The 22,377-nt window shown below is 44.6% G+C and overlaps 2 protein-coding genes across 3 annotated transcripts in view; both read left to right on the top strand.

Moving 5' to 3' along the window:
- The window catches only part of pebp4 (phosphatidylethanolamine binding protein 4), a 39,778-nt gene extending 28,780 nt beyond the window's left edge, over positions 1-10,998 (top strand). For both annotated transcript variants that reach the window (XM_084694291.1, XM_084694290.1), the window contains exons 5-7: positions 4,214-4,259; positions 4,393-4,509; positions 10,126-10,998. In XM_084694291.1, coding sequence (XP_084550417.1) covers positions 4,214-4,259; positions 4,393-4,509; positions 10,126-10,217 — 255 coding nt within the window. In that variant the 3' untranslated portion in view covers positions 10,218-10,998. The remainder of the gene's footprint in view (positions 1-4,213; positions 4,260-4,392; positions 4,510-10,125) is intronic.
- A 3,928-nt stretch (positions 10,999-14,926) lies between these two features.
- Positions 14,927-21,226, top strand: egr3 (early growth response 3). Its single transcript, XM_084695134.1, is given in 3 exon segments — positions 14,927-15,378; positions 18,531-18,737; positions 18,740-21,226. Coding segments are annotated over 3 exon segments (1,257 nt in total). The 5' UTR covers positions 14,927-15,224; the 3' UTR covers positions 19,636-21,226.
- Positions 21,227-22,377: the final 1,151 nt, after the last annotated feature.

Here is a 22,377-nt window from a genome sequence, read left to right as displayed (position 1 = left end):
TTCATTGTATCAAGGCCATCAGACAAATGTGGATTTCACTTGTTACAGAGATTATTGATTTACCGCGTTTAACAAAACGCGCCTCAATGCAAGATCTACCGTGCGCTCTTTGTTTCTAATGAACAAGTTATATTCAAGAGGGATTACGTAATTGTCTCTCCCTTTCTCTTTTGCATTCTTTTGTTGTCAGCAAGTTTCAAACAAGAATCGAATCCGCTAAACTGCGTGCTTCTTTAGAGAGACGGAATACTAATTCACAATATACCCCTGCGATGAATGGAGACTTCAGGGAGGCGAAGATGAGGAGGCACTCATGAGCTTGGCGTGAGCGGGATAGGGGGAGGGGTGGCGGTGGTGGTACAGTCCAGCCTCAGAAATAGAGCTGTGAACACCATCTGTCCTGCTCGCTCTTCCCCGTCTGTTAGCCTGCCTGAGAGTGAAAAAGGAGAGCGATGCTCTCATAACTGCATTAGAAGGAGGACGTGGGTGCTGAGTGTCGTAGGTGTGGGTTTTCAGGGGTGTGCAGGAAAGGGGGGGGGGGGGGAGGGAGGTGGAGGAAGCAGGGAGAGAGAGAGAGAGAGAGAGAGACAGAGAGAGAGAGAGAGAACGGGGGGGACCGGTGGATGAGTAACTCTTGCTGACAAAGGGAAGCACTCACCCACTCAGACGAGGAGAGAAGGGTGGTTGGGCAAGCGGGCATTCCTGATACCCCTCCACGGTCCACCCACCCAGACACCCACCTAAGGAGTTCTGACTGAGGATTCCTGCCCATGCAGCCTCTCTCTTTATATCAACAAGAGGGCCAGGAACGCCGAGCGCCACTCGCAGGGATCCGCAGTGAATGTGTCTTGTCATATCAACTCCTCTGCATCCACGCAGGCCGAAAACGTTCTGTTCTAATATGTTGGAGCAGATCTCTGTGTTCCTTATAACGCGTGTGAAATTCCGCTGAGGGACATTTCACATGCTTTCTGTTGTACTGTTTCAATACCGGTTGCGCTGTCATTCATTGTGAACAACTTGATAGTTGATTGATACTGTACACTTGTTTTTTCTTCTAATGCTGACATATGATGTTCTTGTTGATTGTGTTGATCTACCATTAAAAAAAATTGTGTATTTCTTTGTCTGTAAATCTGATAGTAATATGAAATGATGGGCCTTGACCGAGCACACGTATTGCATACCGATCTGTACAACAGCATGTGAAGGCCGGTGCATTCAAATGATTGGCTCTTTTCTTACCTTGAGCTCAAAGTAGATGTCCATCTTATGATGGCATCGATCAAAGATTTAAGCTCCATCAATACTGTATGTAGTGCCTGAATCCCCCTTACAAAACACTCATTGATTTACTACATGAGAACCCTTTCCGCATCTGCAACATCTATTGTAACATCTGTTCATGTTCAGTACAGCTTTTCTTTCTCACTGGACACAGACAAAAACTTCCAATTTAACTTTGCCGTTGAATGATGTTAAGTACCTCTGAGGTACACGGAGACTGTTGTGAAAAGCCCAGAGACATATACCCTGTTATTACCTCTATTATAAAAAGAAATCAATTATCACTCCTGGATCTCACAGTCGTGCTGTCCACGCCCTCTTTTGACTTGCAAATAATTAACACAGCCAGTTGCTGTCTGTCAAACTGTGATCAGGCCCTTTCACACCCAGAGACACGCCCCCGTGACAGCCCCCCCGGGAGGGGGGGGGGGGGGCGTCCAGCAGGTGAGAATGTCATGGAGATAGGTGTGAGCTGGTCTCCCTGCAGACCTACTCAGACTACAGCGAGACGTCACCTCCACTACCTCAGATCAACTACATCGACTCTGGCACTTGAAAGTTAGCTGCCACTGCGACCACTGACCAGCTTTTGTTTATCATAGTTAGGGACGATAGGTACAGCTCAGTGGGAGAGTATTGGACTGCAGATAAAGAGATTACAGGTTCAAATATCCACTGCAAGTCACTTCCCTGACATGGTATGCCTTTATACTGCATGTTGAAAATGTCAGATTAAATGACCAAACATATATGTCAAAGACCGATTTTGTGCACGTTGACGTCTTTTGTATTCAATTTCACAAGCTGTCTTTTTCGAATGACTCCTTGGCTGTTTATTAAGTGTTGCCGTGAATCTAAAGGGCATCGGGTTCCACGGAGAGGGAGCTAGAACAGAACACGAAGAAGTGAGGAAAATATGAGTTGCATTGCTCAAATGTTGACTACCTGTTGCTATGGCGATCGGTTTGAATCCAGCAGGCTTTGGGTCTCTTTGCCTGTTTCTAAATAAAGCTTCATCTCGCGCTGATCAGCGCAGGCTACAAGTTCTGTTTGAAACTATTCCACAGAAGCAGCACTTTGTCTTGCTTTGAGCGCCAGCATTGCTCTTGTGCCGTTTATACTGATTTTATGTAGTGATACGTGCAGCTTTTATAGTGAACGAATGACAGAATCTCCCAATACTTTTGTGTAGACAAATTAATTGATCAGTGAATCATGTCATGGACTGATTTTCTGTCAAGAAAGATAGGAGTATGGTTTTGTTTAACACACCACATGCATCAAGCAAAGCAGCAGAGACAATTGGAATGGAAGGATCCAAGTGAACACACTCACTTCAGCAGGAAATGACCTCACGACAACAAATGCACGATCTGCACCCACAAGGACCCGCAGAGACAAAACATTCATCAGTATCATCAATAACAAATCATCATTTCGCTCTCTGCCTTCCCAATGGGTCTGCGAGCGCATCCCCAGGAGCACAAACAGTAGTAGCCGATCCGCCTCCATGGACTTCAGGTGAAAGGTCGAATACGGAGGGTTCGCCCCGTCCAGTGTCTCACAGCCTCGTGATCTGCAATTAGTGCCGTAGCCCTTTCCACCCCCTCCGCCAGCGCGCCGTGGTGGTGGAGGAGGCAGGCCGTGTTGGGCCCCTGTCCCAGCTCGCTGGGCCTTGACGGCCCGCGGCCCGGTCAGGCAGGGTGCCTACGTGCCCTGTGGCAGTCACCCAGCTTCCCTCATGATCACACGCACGTCACAGGGAGCAGATTGGGTAACAGCTTTCCAAACCTCCTCAGTGTGTGGAGCTCTCTGCAACCGCTTGTGATTAATGAGCCCTGGGGACGATTTTTTTTTTTTTTGATCATCTTGCGGGTTTTTTTTTGTTTGTTTTGTTTTTCTTTTCTCAGCTTTCTTGTGGTATTGTGTTTATGGTGTGTTTAAGATTGGATAGGTGTTCATGAGACAGGCAGCTACGGAGGTTGGTTCATCGTGTGTGGTGTTCAATCCCTTTGCTATGCCTCTGCTGTCCTGTGGGGGGCGCCTGTGTGTGGTGAACGGACCACCGTGGAGGACTGAGTGCTGAGACCTGGTCTGACAGCAACAGGAAGATGGGGTCGTCTTGTTCCTCGCTGGAAAAAAGTACAGGACAGTGTTCTACAAACTACCATGACAAAAAAAGACACAAAAAAACGTTTTTTTCAGTTTTCCTTTTCAATTTGCATTTCTTTTTAAATATCTGTCAATATATTTTGGACTTGATAACGACAGCACTGTAATTGATGGCGTGGGGACTTCCATTGTAACCTCAAAGGGTTCGGAAGCTTTCACGAACATCATATTTTGGTATTTTCCTCCCACACAAGCATGCAGTCTTACTACAGTAAGCAATCAAGTTTATTAAACTAACATTCCACAGTGCTATTTGCAGGGAAGATCCTGACCATGCGTTCCCAGTGAATCAGTTTAACCTGACAATTATAGGACATGATCATGAAAAAATATCCTCAGCTCTTTTCAGTCCACACAGTTCCTTGTTTCTAGGCAACAGGAAGTTAATATACAATTAATAATATAGGAATGTGTGATCCTGGAATCCAATCACAGACTTAATTTGCCAGGGAGTTGTCTTTGTCTCCAGATATTAAATATTGCGGATCCTTAACGTAGTAAGCGCTGACACGTTAAAGCCAAGATAGAGCCTAAGATTGGAGTCTCCTGAACAGCAGGAGCTTAAGCCCAGCTTCGTCTAAGCCAGGGTTTTCAACCCTCAGGTGACGAATGACTGGCTTCTCACAATCACTCCCCTGGCTGTAGTGTGTTAATGGAACCTTACTATCTCGAAGCTTCCATTTGAAACTTGAAACACACACATTGGACTCTTCACCCCCTGAAGGTCTGACCACTGCTGTTCCTGACCCAACAGGGTGCCTCACTGAGGAGAGGGGACGTGAGGGGAACCACTCTGTCTGGTACGCATCGTCTCAGGCCCGCTTACTGCACAACCAAACGGATAATACCTTCACCTTACTCTCTCTCAGTTTGAATATGAAATACATGTTCTGGTTTTCCGCAGATGTGACGGTTTTGTCTTCCCTCCTGTAGACTATTCCCCCCCGACCCCTCCGCAGAAGTCTGGTCTGCATCGCTACCAGTTCCTGGTGTATGAGCAGCCCGCCAACCAACGGCTGAAGCTCACCAAGATGGAGACGTCATCCCTGGGTAAGACCTCCACTCGTGCCTGCCTCAAAACCCAGTCTCTGGTCTGTTCCAGTTATTAATAACTTTAACTACCATCACTGTACCACAGCTGCTCACTCACTTACATTCACAACTTCTATACTCTAACCTGTTACCTTTCAAACCATATGTAAACTATATATACCTCTACCAAAGTGAATATCTTTATATCACTAGCATACAGAACTGTAAAGCATGTGCTCTGTTGCTGCTTATTTGTCATTAAGATTCTCTATTCATACACTCGACATATGCTGTCTGCTGTGCAAAGGTAAAATAGCACGCGCTACAATAATTGCGAGTGCTTAATTAAAGCGTTTTGAGCCAGTTTCCGAAGACCATTTTCTCAAAGCACTTCAACGTAATAAAGAACATTCTAATGAGGTTAGCGAGACTGTTTTTGCGTCACATGTTCTGGCAGACTCTGGGCCAGGTGCTTGTGCATCTTGCACACACCTGCAGGAGCCTGTGACGGAGCGATGCCACCTTCCTGTCCAAATGTCTTCCATTTTAAATTGCCAAGAGAGACACAGTTATGAAATGAAACTCATTTATCGTTGAAATAGTTCCTGGGTTTTATCTATCTCAGCTTTATCACTCTTTAGAGTTTGGTGATTATTCTACTGATGAGCCTTGCTCATGAAAGGCCCTTGAAAATGGTGTCGGGGAGTTGCTTTCTGTAAGTTCTTTTTTCTTTTTTTTCTTTTTCTTCTTCTTCTTTCTTTTTTTTTATCCCAAAAACCTTCCGGAGTGAGTGATGGCACTCGGAGGCACCTCATAAGGGGCGTGTCGACTTGTCGGCTCTGCTTGCAGGCCTTGCTGGTGATTTGAGGAGAGATCAGGGTGTTTGAGACTTCAAGGAGCGAGGGTCTGAATGAGCAGGGCTGCCAGTCTTGGCTGTTTGAAGTTTTTGACAGCTTTGTCAGCAAACAATCCCACTACATTAGGCTTGATGATTGTTTGATGTTGAGATGCTAAGAAAGTGAGTGTCAAATCTGATGCACCCTTTGAGTGGTTTATTTATCTAACTTGCCTTTCGGGTGATTGACTTGAAAATGTGTCTTTTTAATCAAGGTATTCACCTTGTCAAAAGCAGTTTAGGCAAAGAAAAACTGACGGTATGAATAATATCCCAATATTTACAGTTAATTATTTATTATACGCCGGAGTTTAACTGCATTTCTAGGTTACACTGAAGCATAAACATGCTGGTAAGTTCAAGTTCATAAACCGTCCTTGACATTAGCGCTAACATTTGATATATTCGTTATTTTGCTGACGTTGCTCTCAGATTCCCCCTGCTTTCGGCTTAGAACCATGTTTGTTAGAGGTGCAGTTGGCCTTACAACACTCAGTGATCCAATTGAGCCCAGAGATGAGACTGAATCCACCCCTCATTAACTCTCCATCATAACTCCCTCTCAAACACTTCCTCTCTGTAACACTCTGCTCTCCCTCCAAAGGAAATGAAATTAAGATATCAAAGCTCCTCTCCGATAATCAAATATGATTGTCTGTGCATGGCAAAACACTGGATGGGATGGAGAAGACCATAGCCGTGCGTGTCGCGGGAAAGCTGTCCTCTCAATTCCTTGGTACCAGCGCTGTTCCTCGGTGCGCTGAACCTGATAGACACAAATGCGTCGGTGTGTTCTTGATAGCGCGTCCAATCAATGTATCAGCCAAGCTTTAGCACGGCCACAAACTGATATTCCTCCTAGACGTGAGGAGCAGGGGGATTCCCATATCTCCCCACCTCCCCCGATAAGTATGTTCACTGATTAGCGTCTGTCCTCCCTGCATGTGGTATGACACAGAGAGCATTTCTCATAGCCTCTGACATTAATTGATGTGATTTGCGAAGGGAAGGCATTCAGCCGTGGGTGGGAGAGACTCCTAATGATCATTTTCCACTTCCAGTGGCTCGATCCTTGACTCAATTTCATCTTGAATATGTCGTCGTTTGGTCTTTTTCATCTTGCGGCACGTCCCCCTCAGCTAACAAGGTGGTGTGTGTGTCGCGAGGTGGAGCGGAGCGTTGGTGAGGCCCGCCATGGGGGGGGGGGGGGGGGGGGGGGGGGGGGATCTGCCGTGCCTCCTGTGTTTAGGTGATGAGATATGGGTCAGCGGGCCGGATGGAGACAGCTGGTTGTTACACAAGTGGCCGAGGAAAGAGTGGGCGTGCCTTGCTTCTGGCACCGGGCACAGGGGCATGTTGGTGGGGAATGCCCTTCTCGGAATGTGCCCCAATGCCAGGGCTCCCATCGTCCCGGGTGAGGGCAGGCGTGGGCACACAGGCCCTGGTGACATTTTTTCAGCCAGTTGGCAAAGCCTCCACTTGGCACGCCGCTGTTCAATGCTCCAGGGCCAGTGTGCTGGCTTCGAGGTGGTGCCGTAACAATGAAGTAGGGAGGGGTGGACCTGTCTGTTTTAGCTGGCACGAACAGATGGTGAGAGGGGAAGTTTCTTTTTCTTCCTCCTTTTCACTGTCCAACCCACATATTTCTCGACGAGAACCCGGGAAACGTTGGCGACCACATACACGTACCCACGTCAGGAGGTTGCCGTTCTATTCGTCCTTAATCGGACCGTCTTTCAGAGCGTCTTGCCCGCCGGGGGATGCAGCGAACAGGACTAGGGGGGGATTAGGGGCTCCCTGTTCTCCTCGGAGCCAGGCTATCTGCTGGGAGGTGAACAATACTAACCCCAGCTCCCAGCGTCCGTACTGCCAGCTCAGCACACTCCTCAGTAATTGAAGCCATTTGCAATGTTGCAGTGTTGTAATGGTCAGATCTGTGTCTCCCACCCACCCACAGCTCCTGCCATTAATCAAAGCTCTCGAGTCAGGAGGAGGTGCCAGGGCTGAAGCCACACTAGGCCCCTGAGCTGGAGCCAGGAATCCCTACACAAACACAGTCTGCAAGGCCCCCCTCCAGGAGGTCGTGTGGCCACTTGCTAGTTCAACAGCAGGTGCCGTGTAGCTACTGTGTGTCGAGCCTATGCTGTTGTTTGATGTGGTGGGTCACATGTCATTAGCTCAGGCGGTAATCCGTCCTCCTTTAGATGTAGAGGGCTAGTATCTTGAATCTGGGGTTGAGGCCCTGCTCCAGGGAGTCAAACAGGGGCTTCCTCCTTGTGGCAGTGGAGTGCCGCCACCTTACCCGGCCACACCCCCTCCCTGCTCCTCGTAAACGGGGGAGGAGGGGTGAGGGAGACAGTCCTATCAGCCCTTTCCACTGGCAGGCAGATTAGAGAGGTGGAAACACGTTGCAGGCCCGCAAATGAGCAGAAACAGACTGCGGACTATTTTAAGGTCATGTGTAAATATGGGCGTTTGCAGGATGGAGGCCCTGCCTGGGTGACAGCACCCGCTATTGTCATTTATAGGTGTTTTTGTGTGTCTGTGCCCGAACACGGCAGAACTAGAGTCTAGACCTGACCTCATGAGGCTTTCTAGGCCCTTTGCACTGACCTTTTTCTGTGACCTGTATAATCCTGAAATGTATTCCAAAAATCGGTGACACTCCTCTCATCGTTAAACAGAACCATGTGTGATTTTGATTTTCACCCAAAATGGGATACAAACAACGTAAAAATACAAAGTTCCTTCGTTCAAAAATCCAATTTGAATCCGCTCCAACTCCATCTGCCCTGAAGCTGGTTATCCTCCAGGAGAGCGAGGGGGGGGGGCAGGTCACTGGGATTATGGCCCCCGCTCAGGTGAGCCAAACTGGGGTTGGGATCTGCAGAGGCGTTGCATTATCTCCCCTGGGGCTCAGGGCTACGGGGGCCACTGGGGCCTGTGTGACTTCATAAGTGCAGGTCACTTAACTCTATTGCCCTCCCTCAATTACACAAGGCCTGTCTGGGTGCTATTCTGATGCGCTGGGCGGACCGGCACATACCCAAGCACCAATCGTCTCCAGGTTATTATTCTGCATCTCCGCCAGCTGAGCTCCGAACTTGCCGTGACCCCGCCGTGACCCCGCCGTGACTTCCACAGAGTGTAGCTTCTTCTCGCTACCGACGGAGGGAGAAACAGCAGAACAGCAGAGCGGATAGTGTGTCACCGATGTCAGTACTTACAGCCTCAGAGGCAGTTTATTAGCAATTTATCAGCATGTTAGGTTGTTTTAAGACATGCACATCGGCCTCACAAAGTTTCTTGTAAATGTGTTTTGATCAAAGGTGAGTCACTGTTACATGGATTCTCACATTTATCGGCATCTCAGAGGTGGGACATTGTTTGTGTGGCAGTCTGTGTGTTAGGAACCAAAGACAAGACCTCGGTCACGCCCCAATAAGAGGAATCGATCTCCTTGGTTGTGATTCTTTGTTCCACACAGTAACATACGACACGCAACACAGAGAGGTCCTGAGTCCTGATCCCAGTGAGGGGCCATGAGTGATGTGTCTATCAACACCCCCATCATGGTGGAAAACAAACCTTCGCTCTGTAAATGTGGAACAGATTCGGTTCTTGGAGTCCCGAGCTATCTGATGTCAGCTGCTTATGCTGTTATTCTTCACAGGGAGATTCGGGCGCATGTGCAATTTGAGCTTCAGATGAACTCAGCTGCTGGACCCTTCCTTTTCAAGACAATAAATACGTTGTGGTTATTCTCAAGCTTACGAATACGTGAGGTCACACACCCACACACACACACACACACACATAGACACAGACATATACACAAAGTGCCTGCTTTTTGTTTTCTGTGGTGAACTTGACTCATGTGGGGTTTCCCCCTATACAACAACGCAAGGTTTGACATCCTAATATACCTCCTCAGTCGCAACGTCCTTTAACGTATCAACACAGTTGTTGTGAAACAAACATACATGACAATAACGTTATTATTAGATCCATTACATGCTCCCTGCCCATAGAGTTGCTGCATGAGCTCAAATCCTTCCCCTTTGACCATGATGTGTTGTTTACAGGGATAAGTTCACACAAGACAAGAGAGTGAACAATAAAATGGTACCAATTATGTTGCCACGTTAAGAGCTGGTTCTACTGTCGTCTTGGTAGCGGGAGGTTGAGCTAGGAGGGATGGGAGGCTTGTTAAACCCATGAAGTGATATTGTGATACCAGCCGGACGGCCGTCTGGTGTTTGTTTAAAAGGGGAGGGAGGAAAAACAGTCCATGAGATTGAATCATATCTTCTTGCCAACAAGTCTTCTCATTCCCACCTCCATCATTACAGAAACATGTTTTATTTTCAGCAGTGCTGTTCTCGGTGACTCACATCCCCGCGGCCACGTGCTCCTCTCCTGGTGCTCTGCCTCCCCGAAGCGCCCAAGAGAGAGCGGGGAGCCGCGTTCCTCGTGCGTTCGCAAACGAGATGCTCGTTTCTCCTGCTCGGATGTCGCCGTGTGGAGTTACGGCGCGTGACGTGCTCGTGACGTGTGCGTGCGCACGGTGAACTCTGTCACTGCTCTTCACACCCTCAAAGTCAAAGTTGTTGGGGTTTGTTTGTTTTTTCCCCTGTGATTGAGAAAACGTTCCTCCCGAGATCTGTCACTCACCGTGTGACGATCAGCGACGACCGGGAACACAGGTGCTGTGACTTTCTTGCTCTCTGTTGATGCAGGTAACTGGGACCCCCAGGACTTCGTCAGAAGGTTTCACCTGGGACAACCTGTGGCTGCCGTGCAGTTCCTCACCCAAAACCACAAAGACTAGGAGACGTTCAGGATCACCTGTGCAGGTGTGCTGGATCACCTGAACAAGGCAGCTGAGGAGCCACGCCAGGAGGTCTTAGGAAGAGTCTTCTAACATACTATATGCACACCATACATCCACATATTGGATCTAATAGTGTAGTAATAATAATAATAATGCATTCATTTAGCAGACGCTTGTATCCAGAGTGATGCACAGGGGGATTTGAACCCGGGATCTCTTATATCTAAATGTAATCGGAAGAGGGAGTTGAACAAGGGTTTTGCTCACGCTCGGATTGTTCTCTGCGTGCTTGTAGACGTGCTGTAATGACAGGTTCTCCCCGTGTTTGTGGCACCATGAAGAGACAGATTGTGAGTGTTGATGAAGGTCTCAATATTGTCCTCAACCGGGGGGGGTTTACTCGACTTTCCAAACCCTTTTGGAAAGGAAGGGAAGTTGGTCTGATATCGTGGGTCTGTAAGTGGAAAGAGTTGCTTCTAAATCAGTGGAGGAAATACGTCAGGGCCGAATAAGGAAGTGGGAGGTGAAACCGAGACCACAACACAACCGGAAGCCACAGTGGAACTTGAACTAAAATACTTGTTGGCACTACTGAGCCCAGCAGACAGTGTCAGGCCACGACGGGAGATGGCGAGGGGCTTGTGGCTTGTGTTGTTTTTCGGTGACGTGCGTTTATCAATGTTTCCACTGACCACTCCTCTCTCTCTCTCTCTCTCTGGGCCAGTGCATCTGTGTCAGAGAGATGAGAGAGATGTCTCCGTTTGGAGGACAAGGGTGGGTTTCAACTTCTGAAGGGTGAACCCGTGTTGAACTTTAGGCGGTTGCGTAAGGGCTCACCTGGCAGGTCTGTAGAGGATGCTACGGATAAACTTCTCAACCTTTTGACTATGACGTCCACTTTTCAGACTTCCACAGGCCTTTGTAGAGGACAGGGTCAGAGGACCCCCCCCATAAGGAATATTGGTTTCTTACCAGTGCCTGCCCGATGGGAAGAGTTTGTATCAATACCCCAGATGTCTGAAAAAGGCTGGATTTACATGAAGGCCTTTGATGTTTTGATGATCAATGATTTGTTGGTGGTTTCATTGACCCTGCTTGGTGTCTCATCAGTGAGCTAGCTGTAGTAGGTAATGGAGGTTTTTGTTCCTTTGGTGGTTAAGCCAGCCTTGGTAAACCTCTTTGTGGCCTCTCGATGAACTCTGGGAGATCATTGATCAATTGTCCTGCATTCACTTTGTTTGTCTCCCAGAATCAAGTTGAAGCGCTCCACTTCACAAACAAGACAAACAAAACAGGGTAAAACGAACAAACAAACAAAGCATTCAACCCATACAAAGTCTTTGCATCGGTCAACGATGCATCCATCAGTCAGCGTAGAGGATCTTAATCGTGGCAGTTCATACAGGGGGGGGGGACACGCACAAAGCCATAGCATGACATCTATTTCACATTTCTACCTCGGGTCATCCAGATCTATTGGATGTTTTTTCATAAAATATGTTAACTTATCAAATCTTAAACTCACTAAAACAGCTGGGATTTGGTATTCAGCTTTATTGTGTGCCAACAAATACGTTATTTGGATTCTAATTATCAAGAGGGTTGAGATATTGTGATTATGAACGGTGACAGCTGTAGTTTAAAATGAGTGAATATGTGCAATATATTGTGTTTAAAATATCCCGGATCCCCCTGATAATACGGGAAAAGCATTTAATAACGGCTTAATTTATTCAAACTAACATTAATTAAAAGGAATTTGTGTAATCAATTCAATTGCCTAACCGTATGTAGTGATCTAATATGCATAATGACTTGAGTAAGTCTCAGTTTCTGTTTTCTGTCTTTCAGCAAACTCGGATTTGAGCCTAGTTAAATCATGTCATTATTGAGGAGTGGGATGCAGTGGATTGAGTGTGACATTCTCAGTGCATGCCAGGATTCGGTGCTCTCTTCCCAACTACTAAGTCCTCTGATAGGATCCATTTTAGATGAACAATTGCAGACTAATGTCTTGTTTGGCAGCGGTTATACCTTGTACAGTGCTTGTACGTTGTCATTGATTGTAAAATGATTTAGATTTGCACTCAATTCTCCGGGAACAGCGTTTTGTCATTTCAATCTGTGATCTTTTCCCTATGATTTTAATACGGACCCGTCATTGTTTTATTCTGCATGTATATATGCAAGTGTATTTGTTTCTACAATACATAACACAAACGTCATCAGAAACCCTCCTACAGAAGGGGAAGATATACAGGCCAGTCTTTCATAACTGTTGTTCCATGAGGATCTGTTGATTATATTTCTCCACACATTGAGATGCACTAACAAAGAGGAACCGACATTTGAATGGGCCCTCACAAAGCTGGAAAAGCACAACTAATTTGATTATATAGCCATAGTGTCTTTATATTTTCCGCAGTATTCAAATGAGATAGATATCCATCTAGGACAAACATGTGCTTTTATGGAATCCCCATATGCAAAGTAGTGCCAGAGTTCTAGCCAGCGGGGGCCTCCGATTGGACGCCACCTCCTCCTCTGTGACAGCTCATGGAGCTGACAGTCGAGGAAATACAACAGGTATTCTGTTCCAGCTGGCTGAGTTTCCATCCTCCACCCCATACTAAGGCTTCCCTGGAGGAAAGTCACGATAGTGGCAGTGTCCAGTGTCCCTGCAGTGTTTTGGGTCAAGGGGAATCCCCTGGCAGGTTCACATCCATACCTGTATCAGTGAACAGGTGAGCTACACTGGGCTCCCCCCCCCCCCCCCCCGTCTGTCCTATCAGGCAGGAATCTAGCTGACAGATTACACGCGTGTGTGTGACATTCATCCGCGGACACGTTCATCCTGGCACTTTCATCGAAAGTAGTTACAAATGAACACTGTCGCTGACCTGACTGTATTTACAGTGTTGGGTGGAGGTTCCGCCGAACTCCACAGATGACAGCTCGCTTGCCCTCGTCACCCAGCGGGATCACCTACACACCGCGGAGAGGAGACACAGGGTTCCCTGACTGGTATGAAAGCGCCCTGAACATCGAGCGTGATTCAGACTCTCCCACACACTCTATTTTCAGTGTCATTTCATTGAGGTAAAATGTTATATAAATTGTGTTATTACCCAAGATATTTCATTCATGATATTCAGAGTTAATGGTGCTATAAATAAATACCACTTTCATATTATTACTGTATAGTTCTGTAGTGTTCCCAAAGTCAGTTAGGAATTCTTTTCAGTAGCAATAATGACTTTAAGGGCCCAATTTAAGCAGGAATCAAAACCAAAAGACATTCACAAGGGCATGTGTTCATGTCTTAAGTAAGGTAGGATTTGTAGGCATGTGACTGGTTGACTACACCTGTTGGATCTCCTCCATTGGACTTCAGCAAGTCCCAGCAAGGTAGGTACCCAAAGAAGAATGTTCAACTTTTAATGCACAATCTTGTAAAGCTGTCCTATGGTGCACCAGCTAGCCAGTGCATGTCTACAGGCTACAGTGTGTGCTACTAAGCTACCCTTAAGCACATAAGCTTTTCTCACCTTTGTATCACTCCTCAAATGTGATATGATACCACTTATAAATTAGGTAACCGTTACTACATTAGTGACAGGTCCCATGACGTTTCGTCTTTGCGGTTCCTTTAATGGCTGCGGGTTCCGATCACTTTTCCACTTACCAGTTTGCTTAACCGGAACTTTGCAAACCAAATACAGAGCATGAGGGGCGGTGCCGGATCAATGCCTTATTTGGAGCTTCCACTACTGCGACTGCTTGTCGCCCTGCAAGCCAAGCCTCTGGGTTTACTGAGCGCTTGCAATATTTTCAAGCGATTAACTCTGACAATTACTGTCTTTATAGGCTTATTCAATGGATCTTGCCTGAGTTGAAAAGTAAGAGGTAGTGGCCTACGGTATTCCGATAAGACTGCCTACTTCTATGTCACACCAATGTAAGCCACAACCTAACCAAAGTGACAAAATTAATATATGTGACGAATAACCAACATGGTCAGGGATATTAACCAACACTCAACTGTTAACATTGTCGGGCAAAACCATTTTTGAAAATAAACAAATTGTGGTCTGGCACATTTAGCATATTTAATCTGACAGGTGATACAATCTTGAGTCGATACAATTCTGTATTAGGTGGAATTACATCGTTTTTAGTTAGCCAACATTTTAATCACATTCTGTAAATGTTTTCACACAATGGACCTGGTGTCCGCGCGAAAACGGACTCTTAATTGCTCCGGATAGCGTATTTTCCACTACTGTCAATGAATACTTGTCATGGTTTGGAGGCTATAATGCTTTAAATTCAAATAATTATTACACACATCTGCCACAGTCACTAACCCAAGATAAGTTGAAACGAGTAAAATAAAAGTTTTCGTGTCGACGGCATTACAATGATCTGTAAGAAGGCACATACAATCTTTCTCCTTTAATCGATTCAGCCTGCTTAGGACACCGGTACAATAGTATAGGCTACAGCTCCTTTCACCCTATAGCAGGCATCGTTCGATTGCATCGGTCGCTACAGCCTCTAATGTTCCACTATGAAGTTCCATTGCTGACGTGTTGTGGACGGTCTGGCTTTGTGTATCCATAAATGGTCATCTACGTCACATCAATGTTCCATCCCCCTATTTAATACCAGAAAGCGCTTGGAGTTCCCTATCCGAGCAATACAGCGAGAAGCGCTACTCCTGTGCAACCAACACCACCATTCCATTGATTCACAGACTTCAAATTCCCCACAAGCAAACAAACAGTTATCACTGTGATTTTATTTATAACAAAGCCTGTGATCACAGGCTTGTCTCACCGGAGAGATACCAGCGCTGTCTCGGACTGGAAACTTGGATACAACATCATAGGATATTTTTCTCCGCTAACCTTAGATCGTCGTGCCGTGTTTTCAGTTTGAGAGTACTGGCGTATCTATTTGGATACGTGCACGTTGCCATTTATGTCAGACTGAGTAACTGCTATGACAGGGAAACTAGCGGACAAGCTCCCTCTTACCATGAGCAGTTTAATAAACACGATTCCTGACAGTCTGTACTCTGAAGAGGACATTCCGACGTCTATGAACATTTTCACCAATACGGATTCTATTAATCATTACTCACAAATGAATACAGGTAAGAACACACTACTTTTTATGTGTTATGCTGTTTGTTGTGCTGACCTACTCCATTTATGCTCAGTTAAAACGCGCGTCTCGGTTGGAAAACGCGCAGGCAAGGCAACAGTTGTCAGGCTTGGAGAGCGCGTCGCGTCGCCTCACGGGCACCTGTTTGCACTGAATACGCTGTGGCACACAAAAGAGCCATGGACTGTAAACAGCTGATAGGCCGACTGTTTGGAGATAAGAGCATTATCGAAAGCATATCGATTACTTGTCAATGGACCATACCGACCGTCACCCGAATGTTTCTATCCACAAAGCCAATGACCCGTGTCTATGTCTGTCCGAGCGGACCAAATGTGTCCGGATAAGCTATGCGTTCAGTTAGATACAACTTCATAAACTGCTGTCAAAGCCTTACTTAAATTGTTGTGCAAAATTAAGTTTAAGTTAATAAAGGCGGTTCATAATATTGCTTGGCTAGCCTAGTTAAAAGACAGTTGCCATTAAGCCCTCCAATAATCTGTTCATAATGATGTAGACAATATGATAATCTGCGATCATTCAGAAAAATGTCCCAAGTGTATGTCATAGACTACTGTTATTCTATAAGATAATATTTTTTAAGGTTTTGTTTAAAACTAAGCTGAAAGGATCACTGCGTCAATATCCTCTTCATTAAGATACACGACCCGTCTTTACCGTGATCAAATGGGTTTTAATAACTCAGTGAAAAGATCTGACATTTTTTTGTATTTAATGATAGTTCAGTTATTGTCTTTTGGGATGAGGGGATGATAGAGGGTTTGCCTGACCGCCCTCCTATAGTGGGCGTTCGGCGGTGCATTTCAAACTTCGGTGTCTTGCTTGGCTCGCACCACGCGTATCCAGTAGGCTGTAGGCTGTGCAATTGGCTGGGCTAGTCAGGTCGCCTGCAACAGTCCTGATTACAACATATTTTATTTATTTGGAAGCTTTATCCTGTTTAGTTGATCGTGCAACAATTTACATAACAAGATTAATGCAAAGCTGTTGTATAAAACTATCCATTGAACATTTTGCTTTGATGGCATACGTTTACGCTACTAAGTAAACTGAGTCCTTGAACTTGACACTTTGAATGCTTAGGCCAAATTGCCAAGGCCATGGTGGGCGTATAAATCTTAAATGTATAGGCCAAATGCGGAAGAACTGTCACACAAGGCCCCATTCAATCCATGACCACATCGAACTAATCACCTGTTGGATCTATTAATAAATAAATAAAATGTTCACTCAGTTATGTTTGAATAGTATTTAAAGAGTGAACAAACAATTGGATTGATGAAACGTTAAACATTTTTTAATTCTAATTAATATCAAAATAGCTGATGAAATACCTATTAGGCTACTGCAAGAAAATGGTGTCTTGATTATTCTTATTTCACAAATTAAATTATTCTCCCAACACATCTAATACTGAACAATTTAATACGAAAAAGTGTAATCAGAGATGTAAAAATGTGTTGGCTGCAATCAATAGGTTACCTTTAACGAATTCGAAATATGCCCTCCGTAAATGTCCATGCCTTCATGTAAATTTCTCCTCCGTTAGTTATTCAAAAATATTAGAAAAACATTGGTTTAACCAGCATCAATATACCAGTATAATTAATTATAATGTCTTCCTCCACAAGTTCAACACTGTTTGACGATGCGTTAACATGACCTGTGGTCACCTTCCACCGTTCACAGAGGCAGCTATAAGAATAACAAATCTTATATTTAAGCATTTTGATAAAAGATATATGAAACAAAACAAAAGCAAATGTCTTATATCATGTAATTTTGCCAATGGAATCTATTGACTGCAAAGTCTGCTCAGATCCTTTTTCAAATGTATCCAGTAACACTTGGATTTATCACAATTGATAACTATTAGTCTGGAATTACCTGCATCCCATGTTAAATGTGTGCAACATTATAAGTAGTCATGATAAGAAATCTCACTGACAACACAGATACAAATAGATACAGCTTGAGCCCCCATCTTACAGTACAGCAAGGCAGTCCAAGGCAGTCTGAAGTAACACCTCAATCCTCATGGATGTGTTTCTGCAAAAACATAATCCGCATTTTAAATATCAGCTTTAAGTATTCCAATGTTCTTTTCTCCATGTCCGCAACAGTTAAAACATATGCCAGAAAGCTAAGGCTTGGTGTGTACCTCATGTGTTAAATAGTTGTGCACAATATATGTAATTTTGGTTTTGTTTGTATCAACCTAAATTGCCCTTAGCCAAATTCTAAACAGATAGTGACTATTGTCAGTGAATACATAAGCAGTCCTGTGTATAATTTCTTGTTGTACGAAGGATTGTCCGTTATATCTCTGTTGATGAATGTTTTCTGTTCAAATCAGATGCACGGATCTGAGTGAAAGGTATGCCCTCCATTTTAGAATACTGTAAGATATGAAAAACACAAATAAAGGAGAGAGAAAGGTAAAAAGATAATGAATAGCCCATAGTGTCTCCACACGTGCAATATTGACCATTCTGTTGGACAGGAGAAGTCTTGAGGATTGAGCTCATTTTGTTTGTGGACTGATTTGTGTATTTTCTTTTTTTGAACGCTTCTTAGAATGTGTCTTTAAGCGAGTCAGCAGCGGCGTCTGGCTCCCACCCAGCTGTATAGAAATCAGATCTTGCCATTCAGTGTGGCTCTTCTCCTGTGGGACATTGGATCAAAGGGGGTGTTTAGGTCTTGATTTATGAGAGCTTGTGGGATCTGAGAGAGAGAGGGAGGGAGAGAGAGAGCGAACACTCTCAGAGGCACTAGTCAGTCGACAAACTCACAGGTCTGACAGCCCTCACAAATTCTTTATGCATTGAATTGGACTACTTTTATTTTCTGATCACTTGTTGACAGACTCTTTTCAGATATATACGCAGGAAATCTTAATTTTTCGAAGCACAGAGGACTGTCATTTTTATCAAGCATGTTCATTTCTAATTGTTTGTAGAAGTAGCTTCAAGACCTCTCGACCTTTCTCGACAGGTTTTACTTTTTTTATCATATGAGTTTTGTAAAAGTTAAATTTTACAATCAAGCTATATTTCTTGTTGTATTTTATGTTCATGTTTGGACTCTTAATTGACTGTCTGCTGATTCCCTGTTCTTCAGATAACATCATGGACTTGGGGATGGGAAGTGAAAAGGGCTCAGCAGAGATTCAGTATGGTTCCAGTTTCCAGCCCAACCGCGGCGGACAGACGGTGACCTATCTGGGGAAGTTTGCGTTTGACACGCCTCCGTCTGGTGGAATCGGAGGCTCAGGCTGGTGCTCGGACAACAACATCATCAGCTTGGTGAGCGCAGGGATCCTGGGTGTTTCCCCTCACCCGGCACCATCACCACCCAGACATCGTCCTCTGGAGCCAGCATGGGCGGCCAGTCGTCAGACATGGAGCAGGTGTACGGCCCGCCTCTGCCCGCCTATTCCACCTGCGGCGATCTGTACCAGGACCAAGTGTCCTTCCACCACAGCCCAGCCACCAGCACCACCCTCCCCTACCCTGCCAATGACTACCACTCCTCTTCCAAGCCCCCCATGGATGGCAGTCTGTTCTCCATGATTCCTGACTACAACCTCTTCCACCATCAGGGGGAGGTTGGGGTGATGGAGCACAAGCCTTTCCAGTCCATGGACCCTATCCGAGTCAACCCCCCTCCTATCACCCCTCTGGAGACCATTCGAGCCTTCAAAGACAAGCAGCAGATCCACCCAGGGTTCATAGGAGGTCAGCAGCATACTCCTCAGCACCATCCTCCGCCTCAGACTCTAACCCTTAAGCCCATCCGGCCGCGGAAATACCCCAACCGCCCCAGTAAAACCCCCGTGCACGAACGGCCGCACGCGTGCCCAGCCGAGAACTGCGACAGGCGGTTCTCCCGTTCGGACGAACTCACGCGTCACCTGCGCATCCACACCGGGCACAAACCCTTCCAGTGTCGGATATGCATGCGCTCCTTCAGCCGGAGCGACCACCTGACCACCCACATCCGCACGCACACGGGAGAGAAGCCCTTCTCCTGTGAGTTCTGTGGACGCAAGTTTGCGAGGAGCGACGAGCGAAAGAGACACGCCAAGGTTCACCTCAAACAGAAGGACAAGAAGCCCGCTGACAAGGGCAGTGGGGCGGCGGGTAACCACACCTCTCCTCCTAACTCCTGTGGCAGTGCGGCGGCTGCCAGCGGCAATATCATGACCGTCACCACCTGTGCATAGAATGGACTCTCACCAAACTCCAGAAGAAGAGACTGAGGAGGAAATGGATCTCATCCAATGTGACGAATAGGTGACTCTGACTCTCTTTCTCTCATAGTTCTCCTTTTTTCATTTTTCATTTACAGGTAATGTTTCATCTCTCTATTTTGAGATAACCTTTGTTTTAAAAGAAGAGAGAGAAAGGATATATTTTTTCTTCTCTCTCTCTCATATTTCATATTCAAGCGACAGTTGTGGCTCTGTCTTAGTGTAAGACAGAACCAGCAAGCAGAGAGCATCAGGGCACGTTTGGTCCAAGAGGACATGGCATGTCTGAGTGTCTGAAGTTGTGTCCTGTTGTATGTTTAAGGTGAAATTCACTAAGAATCCCAGACAGGTAAAGATACCATAATTTATCTAATTGGGTTTCAAGTAGACTGAATACAATGGGGCTTCACAGAGTTTGAGATATATCTAGGATGTATGCATTGATTTCATTGCGTTGTTTTTAAAGTGCAATCAATTGTATTTGTGTACTATTATTGATACCTTTTGAGCTGCACTTGCAAATGCCTGTCTTTTTGTTGAAAAGTATTTTTTATATTTTATTGTCATTGTTTTCCACAAAAGAATGTGCCAAATGTGTTGTGATAATACTACAGACATTGTTCTCTTCATTGTGCCTGAGATTAACCAAACGTAGGAACGACTTTAAATAAGTTTCAGGCATCGATAAACTGGGAGGCCAAAACATTCATGTGATTTCCCACTATGCTTTTGCAATTGTGAGCTTCTATTTAAAATAACTACATTAGGTGGGTTAAGGGTCTATTTGCAAATGGACACACATTACAAACCCAATGCTGGCATCTTACCCATACGTGTTTGAGCTTCAGGCATTAGTGTTGAGATCACAGGGTCTTTGCCATAGACTGTACCCCCGTTGTCTATCAACATCTGACCATGTTGCTCATGAATCACCTGGCTGGAAGGTTTGGATTGCAGGTTAAATGATGGGAGATCTTTACAAAATTACATTTAAAAAGTAACAACTTGGTCTGGAAAACGTTTTTATTTTTATTTGTTATTATTGCATACCCTTATACATGCCATTGTCAGTTTTTTGTATTTTTCTACCTTTCCAAAATTCTTTGTAGTTATGTATGCAGATGCAGGGTAGTGTGGACATCTAGGACAGACAAACAATATGACAATTAAAGTGAGGGCCAAAACAATTGAAACATTAAAAACTGTGCCTCTGTGCTACAATGAATTATCAGTGCTTGGCTAGGACCAGCCAGATGTTAGTTTTTAGACATATTAAGGTAAAATGCAAATGTTTAGCATATTATTATTACAGTCAGCAGTGAGCGGCATCTGTACCTAAAATATATAGTCATGTTTACATCTTTTACTATACTGAGATATTCTCAATTGAAAACTAAGGGAATTATTATTTTTGTACAGTAGTATATTGTATACAGGTAGCTATGACATACACTTTTTTACTCTGAATGTCAATGGCACCATAACTCAGTATTAAATTGTGCATGTGTGTGTACACAGTATGTAAATACAAATGTATACATACACTAAATTTCAATCGACTGAATGCTTGTGCGAAAAGTTTCTTCGTACTTTTTGTGACGTAGGCCTAGTTATGAGGCAGAATATTAGTAGATCATAATTCATAGCCAAAGTCAATAGAACACTACTGTGCCAAATATGTTTTTTCTTTTTTCATTTAAACCATAACTTATTTAAATTGTCAGTGGTATGAGTAATACTTAAACTTGCAATACAAAAACATATTTTGGTTTTAAACTAAATTGGGTGCATTTTCACAGATACTAAAGTTAAATGAACACACAAATCTTTCTCTGACTGTAAAGCCATCATAAGTTTATAAAATCGTCATTTATTCGGAAAGAAATCCAGAACTAAATGTTCCATGAGTATAGAAAATATGGCACTTATTTGGCAATTAATTAAAATAGTCCAAAAATAAGCCTTGGTCGTGCAAAAATATATGTTAAATATTATTTATGGCACATCTTTCAAAACACTGTAGGGTAACTGTGAATGTATTCCAGGTGTTGTAAGTCAAGGTGTTCCCAAAACATGTCCTAGCCTATTATTCATAAATGATTATGAATGGCAGTCCATTCGAGGGATGGGAATCAAAAACCTTATCCATGTATACACTCATATGTAAAGTCCCTTTTGTTCTCAGTGCTCTGGTCAGCTGAAGTTGGGAAATGTCTGTAGAATCTGTCCTGAAGAGTAGGTATTTTCCTCATCTTGTTAATGGCTTCCATCCCCCACCAAGCTCTATGCATTGTTGTGCACAGATCAATGTGGCTTCTGTGTGACTGACTATGTCACTTACCACAGGACTGATATTGGAGAAAATCATTCACGTTCTGTTTCTAACAGAAAGCATTACCTTGAGGACGAATTGCAAACCCAGACAAAAAGTATTTGTTAGAGGACTCCCTCCGAGAAACAGTGCTTCCACATTTGTTTTGTCTTGTGCAAACCAGCTTTCTGGAAAGTGTCCACTTTTTCCCCCAATTAATTTGGTCCGATTTTTTTCCACTTCAGCATGGTCAGATGAGCAGGTTGCGGTCTGGCATACTTCAAGCATACAGTATCAACTTAATGTTTACAAATTTATTTCGGATTTTGAAGCACATGAAGCCACTAAAACTACAGTGGTGTTAAATAAAATCTACATTCAGCAGCTAGCTGACACAAGGTCAT

This window comes from Hypomesus nipponensis, chromosome 28 (assembly GCF_054491055.1).
Source record: "Hypomesus nipponensis isolate SF chromosome 28, ASM5449105v1, whole genome shotgun sequence".
Classification (NCBI taxonomy): domain Eukaryota; kingdom Metazoa; phylum Chordata; class Actinopteri; order Osmeriformes; family Osmeridae; genus Hypomesus; species Hypomesus nipponensis.
The sequence above is the reverse complement of the archived record's forward strand: the minus strand, read 5'-3'. Positions and strand labels throughout refer to the sequence as shown.